The 11,939-nt window shown below is 38.2% G+C and overlaps 3 protein-coding genes across 4 annotated transcripts; 1 reads left to right on the top strand and 2 right to left on the bottom strand.

The window, feature by feature from the left end:
- Window positions 1-5: 5 nt before the first annotated feature.
- On the bottom strand, window positions 6-4,731 carry zcchc8 (zinc finger, CCHC domain containing 8). Its single transcript, XM_029162249.3, has 14 exons — window positions 4,527-4,731; window positions 4,364-4,406; window positions 4,198-4,272; window positions 3,824-3,926; window positions 3,667-3,744; window positions 3,497-3,600; window positions 3,264-3,329; window positions 3,100-3,160; window positions 2,862-2,998; window positions 2,628-2,770; window positions 2,378-2,493; window positions 2,153-2,239; window positions 1,701-1,821; window positions 6-1,528 (listed from the first exon to the last, which is right to left on the bottom strand). Exons 1-14 carry the CDS (start codon window positions 4,699-4,701, stop codon window positions 354-356), a joined length of 2,484 nt encoding a protein of 827 aa, XP_029018082.1. The 5' UTR covers window positions 4,702-4,731; the 3' UTR covers window positions 6-353.
- A 69-nt stretch (window positions 4,732-4,800) lies between these two features.
- On the top strand, window positions 4,801-7,613 carry si:ch211-110p13.9 (uncharacterized protein LOC562347 homolog). 2 transcript variants are annotated; one of them, XM_029162315.3, is made up of 4 exons: window positions 4,801-4,948; window positions 5,704-5,833; window positions 5,917-6,050; window positions 6,145-7,613. In XM_029162315.3, the coding sequence occupies exons 1-4, from the start codon at window positions 4,934-4,936 to the stop codon at window positions 6,895-6,897; spliced, it is 1,032 nt and encodes a 343-aa protein (XP_029018148.1). In that variant the 5' UTR covers window positions 4,801-4,933; the 3' UTR covers window positions 6,898-7,613. The 2 variants fall into 2 exon arrangements, with proteins under 2 accessions (XP_029018148.1, XP_029018147.1); XM_029162314.3 differs by having other exon boundaries at window positions 4,841-5,422.
- rsrc2 (arginine/serine-rich coiled-coil 2) lies at window positions 7,262-11,718 on the bottom strand. The gene is made up of 10 exons (XM_029162316.3): window positions 11,561-11,718; window positions 10,855-10,999; window positions 10,492-10,532; window positions 9,266-9,429; window positions 9,000-9,131; window positions 8,805-8,921; window positions 8,546-8,631; window positions 8,197-8,459; window positions 8,032-8,121; window positions 7,262-7,949 (listed from the first exon to the last, which is right to left on the bottom strand). The coding sequence occupies exons 1-10, from the start codon at window positions 11,564-11,566 to the stop codon at window positions 7,764-7,766; spliced, it is 1,230 nt and encodes a 409-aa protein (XP_029018149.1). The 5' UTR covers window positions 11,567-11,718; the 3' UTR covers window positions 7,262-7,763.
- Window positions 11,719-11,939: the final 221 nt, after the last annotated feature.

Here is an 11,939-nt window from a genome sequence, read left to right as displayed (position 1 = left end):
ACAAATACAAGCAAGCTGAATTCTTTGTTTTGATGAAAGATAAAATGGGACATACTGTAAATGGCATTTCGCTTTACTATAAAAAATAAAATTACTTCATGCAAGAAAAAAAAAACTTTACAAAAACATTCAAGTAAGAATACAGCTACAAAAAATCAAGACCTACTGGTCAAAGGTTAAGCATCCCTTAATGTCCCCCATCATGTTTACAGATCAAATATATATATATACAGACATACAATAAACTTTGTAAGAAATAAACCTTTAATAAAAAGATGTTTTGTAGAATGAAGATGAAAATAGTACAACTTTCTGTTAAAAAAATCTGTGTTTCCAGATTAAGATCATAATGTTTATTTTTTCTTTGACAGGCTTCGAGGGGAACATTTGAGTAAGTCTCTGATTTTAAGATAGGTCCCAGTAGCTTCAGCAACTTCAGTAAATTCTGGTGTTTCTTCAAATGGAACAATTCCAGCTGCAAATTTGCTTCGATGAGGAACAGCTGTTATCATCTTGACATTAGGAGAGTCCCCAGCCTCCACATCAGAAAAATCTGGATGAGGATTCTGCAGGTTGACCTCTTGGAGTTTGACTATGTTAGGCCTCTGTGCACCATCATCGTGCGATTGGTCTGGTTCAGGACTCTGTGGACTGTCATCGTGTGATTTGACTGGACCAGGACTTTGTGGGCCGTCATCTTGTGATTTGACTGGACCAGGACGTTGTGGGCTGTTATCATGAGATTTGACTAGACCAGGACTTTGTGGACTGTCATCATGAGATTTGACTAGACCAGGACTTTGTGGACTGTCATCATGAGATTTGACTGGACCAGGACTTTGTGGACCGTCATCATGAGATTTGACTGGGCCAGGACTTTGTGGACTGTCACTGTGTGCTTTCCGTGGACTAGAACTTTGTGAAGTTTCATTCTGAGATTTGACGGAAACCGGACTCTGAGGCCTGTTCTCTTGGGCTTTGTCTGGTTCAGGGCTTTGGGGGCTGTCGTCCTCGACTTTGATCGGTGCAGGGCTCTGGGAGCTCCCATGAGCTTCCACTTCCTTTTTATTGTCACCCGTGTGACAAGTTTCAGCAGGACTCATTGTGTCCATTTGTTCCTCGCCTTCTGTTTCTGTGTCCACATGCGCAGGTGTGGACACACTTGATGAACTGGGCACCGGTGTTCCCAATGCAGGTGTCTCACAGTCACTGTTAGTGGCTGTTTCAGTATTTTCCAAAGCTGCCCAAATCAGCCTCTGCTGTTCTTCTAGTTCTTCTAATGTCAGATCATCTTCTGTTCCTTCTATAGCCTCATCAACAACCACCCAGTTACGACCTTGCAGACCTGGAGAGCCATTAGTGGGTGTAGGGGGAGGTGTACCTTTAGGAAGAGGTGGAGGAGTAGGGGTAGCAGGAGGAGTGCCCCTAGGTAACGGAGGAGGTGAACTAAAGCAAGGAGACCCAGGAGGCAGGGGTGGTTGGAACTGGAAGTCAGTAGGACCATAGTTTTGGTAAGGTGTTCCTGGATCTGAGGAAGCACATATATAGGGTCAGTTTAAAGTTAAAAAGTAGCGATTAAACACAGAGGCTACTAAAATTATTTTTTTACTATAAGGACTTAGTATGTATTCTATATTTAACTTACAACAAAGGCAAATTTGCTAATTAAAACAAGCCTGAAAAGGGAGATGAACAGTTACCAGATTCAATATCCATATCCGAGCTTCTTTCCGAGTTACGGTCAGGACTGAGACGTGTCCTCTTTCTTGGTTGTGGAGAAAAGCTTAATTCGTGCCGTCTCTTGTTGCAGGTTGCACCAGTCTGTTGACAAAGAACAATGACATTGAAGATTATTAATAAATGAAGATGTGAAAATGTGAAGGAACCTATTTGTGTAACTCTAGCTATGTGCTACACTTGTAGTAAAGTTTAAAAAAAAAGTAAAGTAGTAAAGTTTAAAAAAAAAATCACTTTCAAAAGGAACACACATCCTAAAATTATTTTGTAACATCATCATCATCATTTAAGCCAAAGTATCATGGTGTGTACAAGTATATAAAATTATCTCCGGTACTGTGTTTGTCAACAATATCTATAAAGAAGGTTAGTGATGAAAAAAATGAAAAACTATCATTGTGGCAACAATCATTACCGTAGAAAAGTTGTTGGACAGATACACTGCATAGTTTTGCTTCATGTGGTTGCTCTGCATTGGAATGGAACCATACTCCCTGAACTCCTAAAGGATAAGGAAATATTAATACATGAATAAATACAAAGGAGAAACATAATATTTAAATGACCTATACCCAAAACAAACTCATAATTAAGACTTGACTGTCTGATAGTTTAGATTTCAGCTCTGTGTAAGACTTACATCTTTCATTTTATGTGGTGCAGGTACATTGAAGCCTGGGAAGTCTACCAGTTTGGAAACATCATAAGAAATGTTTTGCGATCTGCTATTGTCTGTTGAATTACCATCATTTGAAGCTACAAGACAGAAAAACAACACTGATTCAGCCCAACCTTGGTACAACTCAAATATTTTTTACATATTTTACAGCAATTTGCTCAGATGAAAACCAGAAAGAGCACACGGTTTTCAGTTACAATTAAAAACATACCATTTCCATCATACAGCGTTAAGCCAGAGTTTTCCATCTCAGCCTCTTTGAGCCAACCCGGTGGGTAGCCTAGCTGCCTCATTCGATAAATCAAAGGAGGGAGAGTACTGCCATCGACTCCCAGTGCTGTCAACAGCTCCTCACTGTTCAAAAGCACAACACACTCAGTGCAGTTACACTAAGTAAATTACTTTTAAATAATACTGAATAACTGTTGAGTGAAAATAATCTTACCTCATGACTCCTGGCTTGTATTTAGCAAATCGTTCCTCCACTTCATCAGCATGATATCGCTGGTTACTCTGTAATGTCTGGTTGCTGTTTTGATTAAACTCCTTTCTTCTTTCATTAATTGCAGCCATGTCCTTAGGCTGAAAAAGCAACAATGTAAAATGTACTACAAAATATTCTTCCTGACTCTCATGCCACATTAATGCATTATTGTTGTTATTATTATTATTATTATTCTTACCTTGGGGCAGTCTCTCAACTGATGACTACTGGAACCACAGTTGAAACACAAAGACTTGGATCTACACAAAAAAAGTAATGGTGGCTCAGTCATGGATTCATTATATAGTTATTAAACTAATAAACACAAAACTTTCAGTAATATATACAGTCATGTATTCATACCTTTTGTCTTTCATTTCAATCTCCAGTCCATCTGTTCCAATGACTTGGTTAAAAACCTGTTGATAGCTGTGCACCAGCTCAGAAACTTGTCTTACAACACAGTTTTGGGTTATCTACTTAAATACTGTCCATTTTAAATCAAGTAAATAACTGTAAAACAAAAAAAACCCACACACACATCTGACTTATAAAATAAATGAGCAAAACGCTCATTTATCCATCTTAAAAGATACATTGGTACATCCCATCCATCTGTCAGCTGGGGGTTTTCATTGATCAGAGGCTGTCCAAGTTTATCAACAGTGAAGGTAGTGAAATAGAAGACGCTTCCAACCACCTAAAACACAATAGTAGTAATTCAAATCTTTAAATTATTCCATAGCAAGAAAAAATACTGACTTACTTTAAAGGCTTCTGTTGTAGTTCTCACACCACTGGAAGTTGACTTCTGTAAATCTTCCTCCAATGCCAAAGCCGAGGGCTTCAAAGAGTGTGAAAAATGTGAGGAAAAGCCAGGTAAACTTGAAACTTTTCTCACAAACTACACTTTGGGCAAGTACCTGAGGCTTCATGTGAAAGGAGGTTCTTTTCTCGTCATGGGCCAATTTCTGATGCTTCAAGATCACACTTCGGATGCTATCTTCAATTTCTTGACGACACTGCCTAATAGGGAGACATTTATTATTGCTTTATTATTCATCAGGATTTTGTCATCATTTTCATGACTTTATCAAGGGTTTCATCATCACTTTAAAATTTAAGGTTGTATTATGTTATAATCAACTGTCCTTTCAAAATGTTTTGGCATAGCTTGATAGCTTGATATAAAGATAATTTTTAACCATAACAATCCCAGGATGAAAATCCACCAAGAAAGCATGGGCAAAACTACAAGTGAAAACATAAACTCAGTTAAAATGAAATAATTGCTTACTTTGAAATGATGTTGTTTGTATACAGAATCTGAAGGAGTGGCCCATCAACCTTGACATTTTCAACAGTGATGCCGCTGTTAGATCAGATAAAAATTAGCCTTGTATTAGGTTTGGAACGGTTTCCTATTATATATTTTTTTAAGCGATTAGGTTTTAAAATATTACCTGGGTTGCGTCAGGATGTTCAGCTTCCTTTTTAAACCTTTATGTGTTGTAACGGTAAAGGAAATGAACACAACATACAAAAAGTGTACCACACAATTAATTGATGTCAGTTGATGCTACATAAACAATGCTAACACAGACTCCGCCGTTGACTCAAGGATATTCTCCTCGATGAGTCTCTGAATGTAATCATCGCTCTCCTCCAGCCTGCTCCTAAGCTGCGTCTCCTCCTTGTCCTCCTCATCGTCATTTGAGAAGCGAATGTGAGTGGGGAGCAGTGGTGCAGAGTCATCTAGTTGTTGAAAGAGCTCACTATCGCCGAAGTCAAATTCAGCCATTTTTTACACAACTGTGCGGTGCATGACGGGAGTTCAGAGGTCAAAGTAACTATGCCTCATACTCATTGGCCTTCTTCATGTCACGTGCCAAGAATCATAAACAAGTTGTGCAATGGAGCTTTTTGCCCTCTGGTTTATTTTTACAGGTGAAGGTAATCGTGTTTTTAAGAAGGTGGAGCCCTTTGAAAGTCTTTCCTCAGTTCCTCAGATGTTATCGGGACCTGAGTAATGAATGCGTCAGAAACACGTAAATTCCTCGCATCGACACAGGCTACTTTCAGTTCCACTGAAACTCGATTTTAACAATGTTTAAATGATAATCAAATCCACAACATAAGGCGCGTGGCGTTACTTACCCACACTACAACAATACACAACAATGCTCGGTGAACAACCGTTGTACGTCTCTCTTAATAACAGGTATTTTTAGCACGCAACCATAATTTAATTTTAAATATTGTAAACGATTTTAGCCTGGAAGCCCCTCTAAAGGGACCAGAATACACAGGACAGCCGAGCCAGCGTCGCAGTCGTTTGACTATTTGGCTTCCATTCACATTATTGTGTTATTGTGACAAAACACATAGTTTTAATTCCGGGGATGTCAAGTTGCTCAGTTGTCCCTCTTACTTTACCACAATGGGAAGGCAGATCACGAAGAATTCGCTTCATTTACATGTCAAATTCGACATCGTTCAGACTGAAACTATGTCCCAAAAAGGTACGTTGATGATACGTTTTTTAACCTCTAGCCTTTTAGTCTCAAAGCTGTAGATGCAACGCAGATATAGAATACATCTGCGTTAAATAGGGGTTTAGTTAAATCTAATATTTTCTTGCACAGTTAATACTGTTTTGTTTATATATTGTTTATGTCTGCAGTTTTTGTACAGTGTTCTATTGCTGCTGCAAACGAAATAAATTCGTTTAAATTAAACGAAATTAAATTTAAATTAATAAAGTCTTATCTTAAAATGGTTTCATAGAATATTTTTGTTTTAGGGTCCAGTGATTCCTCTCTATTTAGGAGCTGATGTATTGTCCAACACTGATGTAAGAACAGAGAACCATCCTAGGTACCACGCCAAGTTTGCAAAAAAAGGACTGGCCACAAAAATACATTTTTCCCCAGGTAACAGACACAAGATATAACGGTGATACGTCCATACCACATTTTTACTTGCAACATGATGTGTTTTCCTGTTTTCCTGTCAGCTTTTAGGTTTCATGGGTTAAAGGTTACAACCACAAATAACAGCCTTTGGTTCTACAGTGTTCAAGGACTTTTCAGAGTAGCCTTTGAAATGTACAGTAAGCAAGAACAGCTTTCTGTTTTGGAGAGTTTTCAGGTATTTTCTTGTCCATGTTATATTTGTCTAAATCATTTCTGTTTTGATGTGTCCCAGTGTAAAATATGTTAACAAATCGTCTATTCTTTTGTAGGATGTCTGGAAATCACAGATAAGTGACAGCCCTCTGAAAATGAGTTACAGCCTCAGTGAGAACCTTGACTTTTCAGTGCCCACTGGGAGTGACACACAATTAAGGCATTACCAGTTTGCCAAGGCAACAGCTGATCTATGTGGCAATAACACAGACGATACGTCCGCTGATCATGATTATTGCTCTTTTCCTAAGCTGAGCTCCCAGACTGAAGGGAAGCAACAAGATTTATTGACAGTGAGACAAAAACTCCACAGGTTAGATCATAGACTCTCCTCTGAGTTGTCAGGTTACACCGATCAGCTAGAAACTATTTTGTTACTTTTGGACAGCGTTGATCGATACATAAACGGACATCTAGAAGAAAAAGGTGTGTCAGAAACAGTCCTAGCCCTGCTAAAGGCCAAAGACTGGGGCTCTGTGTATTCAAGCTCTCTGCTCAGTTGTATAGGACGCTGGCTTGGTGAGCAGTTCCACGCAGCAAACAGCTGCATCAGCCGAAAAGTGGAGGACTTTAAAGTTCAGCACATTGAACAAATAAGCAACTTGCCACCTGCCGAGGAACTGGCCACGGAACTTTTCCCAGAAGCCATGCGGACATTGCTCCTTCACTGGATGGGCCTAAGTGAGGAGTCTACGCTGGAAAAGAGACACAGCGAATACCCAATCCTGCTCCTTATCCTCGAGTTTGCAAACCACAACCTCATTACTGGTGTTGCTCATGTGCTGTACTCTAGTCTTATATGTAAATAAGGAATTTACATACAGGTTACAACAAAAAGGTTTGGGAATAAAAATTGTATTTTGTATTTAGGTTACCCACTATAGATATTTAGTTTAATAGGAGTCCAGTTACTATCTGGTCTATATTTTTGAAAATTCTGTCATTTTGCTTTACATTTAATGTTAATTTTCTACAAATGTGTTAAGTGCTGCCTAACATTTAAACAGGCATTAAGCTTAAATTTAAAATAAATTTCGATTTTTTTTTTTTTTTACGATTTCATCATTGTAACATGAAATAATATACACAATAATATTTAAACATGATTGAACCCTCACCCCTTAAAACAACACACAAACTCCACAAAGTGCATTAAAATGCATTAAAAAGCCATTCAACACAAACCTAATTTATTGAAAGAACATTTGTAATATTCATTACCTTCTCAAGTCCTTTTCAAGCCTTTTCAATCTTGAGGACAATATGTATTTAAACCACTGTTTGTCCCCCCCCCCAATCAGGATCAATGAAACTAAGAGATTCTGATATTGCTACATCAACTTCAGATGCCTTTTGCTGTATGGTTGCAAACAGTGTTCACTTGAATGACATATTTACTTTATATTCAAACAATCACATCAATAGGAGGATTTTAAACTACCACAATTGTAACCAGCACCAGCTGGTCAAACTGATGCTTTCTTTTCCACAGATGTACAGGTTAATAAACACTGAGAGAACTCAGCATCTGACTATTTACATTATAGCGTCCAATGTGTGAGATGTTTGTCTATAAATAAATTACAGATTCAGAGAAAACATCCATGCAAGCTTAGATGCCAGCGATAAACTTGTAGTCCAACTTGATGAGAGGCATTAACAGTAAGGTTTGGCACTAGATAGAATCCATTCCACGTGAAAATGAGGAGGAAAATCCAAGGCCCATTCCTCTTTGGGTGTGGGTTTGAGAGCGGGCCATCTCATACTGAACATCAAGGTTCCTAAACATCTCCTCCTGCTTCTGAAGAGTCTTCAAGCCTTCATCATTTAGTGGTTTGGAAGCTTCTGCTTCATCATCACCCTGTGGGAATAGCACATTAAACTGACTGAACATTTAACCAGGATATAAAACACACATTGAGTACAGTAACATAATCACTTACTTTAATACCCATTAGTTTGCGAAATTTGACATTTTGGTCCTTGTTCCCAAAGTTTAGCTTCTCCCACAGCTCTGCTGTTTGTGACTTGTCCTTCAAAGTTACAAATATAATAAGTTGCATGTAAACACAAATTTGAGAAAAATATTTATATAAATTAAACCTTACCCCATCCTTTTTCCCCTGCCATAGCATTTTTCTCTTTTTCTCCTGTTCTGCAAACTTCATGGGATTAACAGCAGATGGGTTATAATAGCTTGGTACGGCAATACCAGTCTCTGCCAATGTTTTTGCCTGAAGGGCTGCCATCTGTGCCGCCATGGCAATCTGAGGCGTAACCTGCGTCCCAGAGGCCAGAAGAGCTGCCACATTGATTGCTGGATTTGAAGCTGCTGCTGCTGCTGCAGCCACTGCTGCGATAGGGGCAGCCGCTGGAAACAAAACACACAAACTTAAGTAACTGAATACTGATTCAAACTGGCAAGCTTTTAAACCTGGAAGAATAACTACATCTGACCTGCAACTATCTCCTGCTGTTGTTGCTGTTGTTTCTCAAACATTTCCTTCTCCTTCTGTTCTTGTAGTTTCTTGGCTCGCTCAAGCCTGAAAGAAATTAGTTAATTTCATTTCATATAATTGTGTCCTAAATTTGACTATTTATTTGTTTGAAAAAAGGTAAATACATTAAATACATAAACATATTAGGCCTATGGTAATTTACAAAGTCTGTTAAAATGTATTTAAATAACTCCAAGCGTAATAAGATGTTTCCTCACCTTCTGGCCAGAGCCTCTTGGGCATCCATAGCTGTGTTTCGGGCCCGGAAGGCCGGAGGATCGGCGGACCTGCTTCGACTCCTCCTGCGCACTTTTTCTGTCTTTTTCTTTCGCTCCCTGGTGAAAATAATTTAAAAAAACATCTCCAGACACCTAAGCATCACAAAAAGCACTCCCTTTGCCAATTCAACCCACCTGCTCTTACTACGACTTCTGCTATGATGACGATGCTTGCTCCTTGAACCCGACCGAGACCTTGCCTTCTTCTTTCTATCTCGGCTATGTGATCGTGATCGTCGTTTGTCCCTACTTCTGCTGTGATGCCGTCTGAAAGGAACAAGGTGCATTAAAATGATGAGAAAAAAGCACTTGCATGCACCAATGCCCTATTTTATTTGCTAGAAAGTATGTACTTCCTAGTATAAAGATATGTCTTCATGCAGTTTATTGAGCAGACTAACCTCTCTCGTGAATGTGACCTGGACAAACTCCTGCCCTTGGATGGCCTTCTGTCTTTGCGCCGGGACCGCTCCTCCCCATTCTCTGCTGAAAGTCTCTCTTGCTCTGGCTGCTCGTCTGTTTTTTTGTGTGATTTTGATGGCTTCTCGGAATCTCTCTTTCGTGCCTGTTTTAAGAAGAAGTTGTCTCTTTCAGGAAAATAGTGCAACAAAAAGAGTTAGTACAATGGCTTACAGCAGTGGTATTTAATAAAATATGACAAGTTCAATAAACCTTGTCATTTTCAATCCACTATATAAAAAAAGCCATCCTTAGAACATGATTGATATGGGTGCTCATTTTTGTGCTATGCACAAATTTGACTGGAACAATCTAAATAATAAAAGAAAACAAAGCTTGGAACCTTTCAGAATTTTTATTCGTGTGCATGCAAACCTTATCACATTCCAAGGAAAAAGAACAAATATAGTTCATCAGGTCAACAATTTTTAACTATTTTTTTTTAATTCAAGCCATTAAAAGGTGGCATAGGGATGGGCAACCAACCTACTTGCTTCTCTACTACCTTGCAAATTATTGACCACATATTGATAAACATCTATGAAAAACACATATGTTAAACTAATGAGGACAGTTTATAGAATAGCCGTAACCTTTCATAGATACAATTTAGCCTGTGAGGCAAACAGTATAATTTCAAAGTCTGTGTGAAAATACAAAAAAAATTCAATTTAAAGGTAGGTTAACTAAAATATCATGCCCATCCCTAGCTACAAGAGATGCAAGAGGTAATTCCAATGTTTCTTTTCATGTGAAACAAATAGGAGTTTGAATGGCAGATAGTTACCTGTCCCAGTAGTAGGCATATTATTTTGCTATGTCAGCAGGGTCTTCTGTTCAGTCTCTTCGTGCATTAGCACGCTGAGTATGATTTATTATAGAAATGTTATCATGTGATCTACACACAGGATTTAACAAAAAAATAAAAGGAAAAATCTACTCCTGACCATTAAATATGGTTATAGTTAATGACACTCATCCAAGGATGAAAACTTCCTTTGTGATATGTCAGTACAAAAGGACCCCTTGTTTTGAGTAACCCCATCTCTTTATTTTGTTTCAAAACATATTCATACTCACCTTAATCTAAAACTATTATGAACTATGATTTATAGCTTCCCAAATCACATGAAATGTGTTTCTCAAAAGAAAACAATTAATCAATTACCTCTTTACTCCTGCTGCGACTCCGTCTGCACTTTCGGTCACCTGGAACCAATTGAGAAAAATATTATGCCAACACATATTAATTACCGGTACACAGTAAGCAGAAAATACAAAGGACATCAAAGCAGCTACACTACAGTTCTTAATATGGGTAGCAAACTAGATTTTTGAGAAGTTTCAATGATTGCAGACTGCCAATTAAAAGTAATTACAAGTCATTACAACTAAACATGCTACGAGAAGGGAAGCAACTTACTTACGTATTACAGAATAATACATATTGGAAAATTTTCACTGTAGTCTTAATCCTTCTGCCTTTTTCAGGACTCTCTTACTAATAGTATTACTATTACTGAATACTAACGTTTTCTGTCCCTTGAGCGAGATCTTGACCGTGAATGATGATGTTTGGAGGTTCTGGGCGACCTAGACGACTCCATGCTGTATTTTTTCTTGTGATAAACTGGGGAGGTTGTCCGCGTCAAGTCGACAGAATCTGTGTCACTTGCCTGAAATAAATTGATTTGAGAAAAGAGAACGGAAGCAAAGAAGTGAACACCATAAATGGCACTTTAGTTGAAGATGAAAGCCTGTGTTCTCAAGTTTTAGTTAGTTTTATCAGAAGAGCGGTATCATCATTCTAAAAGTCAAGGCAAGCATTTCTGATGATGATCGAACGCGGATATCTGCAGTACAGAGATACTGATTAAAATAATATAAAAATGTACAAGCTCCGAAATATTTTTTAATCTTACAGTAATCAGACAATTGGGGCTTTGTTACTATTATGCACGCTATGCAGCATCTTGAGTGCATAACAAGTATCATGACACTATTTTGTGTGTACAATCTATTTATTAACGAGTTAGCAACAATGCTAGTTAGATTAGCCATATTCCGTTTTTCAAGTCCACCAGTGAGCAATTTTAGCGTTAACTTGGTTCCAAGCTAGCTAGAGCTAGCCGCCATCTTTAGGTAATAATAATGTTTGAATCTACCTGTGAATTTAGAGTAACGTCGTTGAGAAGATACAGCATTGTATAATTGTATGGTTGTGTAATTGTACTTACCGACATCCTTTGATAAAACACTATATATACACGTCCCGTAGCTGTTTAGTTTACTGGGCGAACGGACCGTGGGTAGATAGCTAGATGCTAACAACCGTTGTCTGCTAAGTTGATCACGGTTGCCAAGTTGTAGCCCTTAAAACCCCTATATTCACCGAAACATAGTTGTTGTAAACAGATCGAAGTAACCAAAAGGAAAATGCTAGCACGACGAATACAGAAAAAAATACATAAAACCAAAATTTCCTTGCCTTTGTGCTATTGTTTTGAAACTACAAATAAAGTTAAATACATTAAATCTCTTAAACCATATAACACTATGCGAACAACTTATAATGTCTCCAATCTGGCAACGCTACTGGGCTCCTCAGACGTTTTT

Source organism: Betta splendens, chromosome 9 (assembly GCF_900634795.4).
Source record: "Betta splendens chromosome 9, fBetSpl5.4, whole genome shotgun sequence".
Classification (NCBI taxonomy): domain Eukaryota; kingdom Metazoa; phylum Chordata; class Actinopteri; order Anabantiformes; family Osphronemidae; genus Betta; species Betta splendens.
Note: the sequence above shows the minus strand (reverse complement) of the source record. Positions and strands in the feature narration are given on the sequence as shown.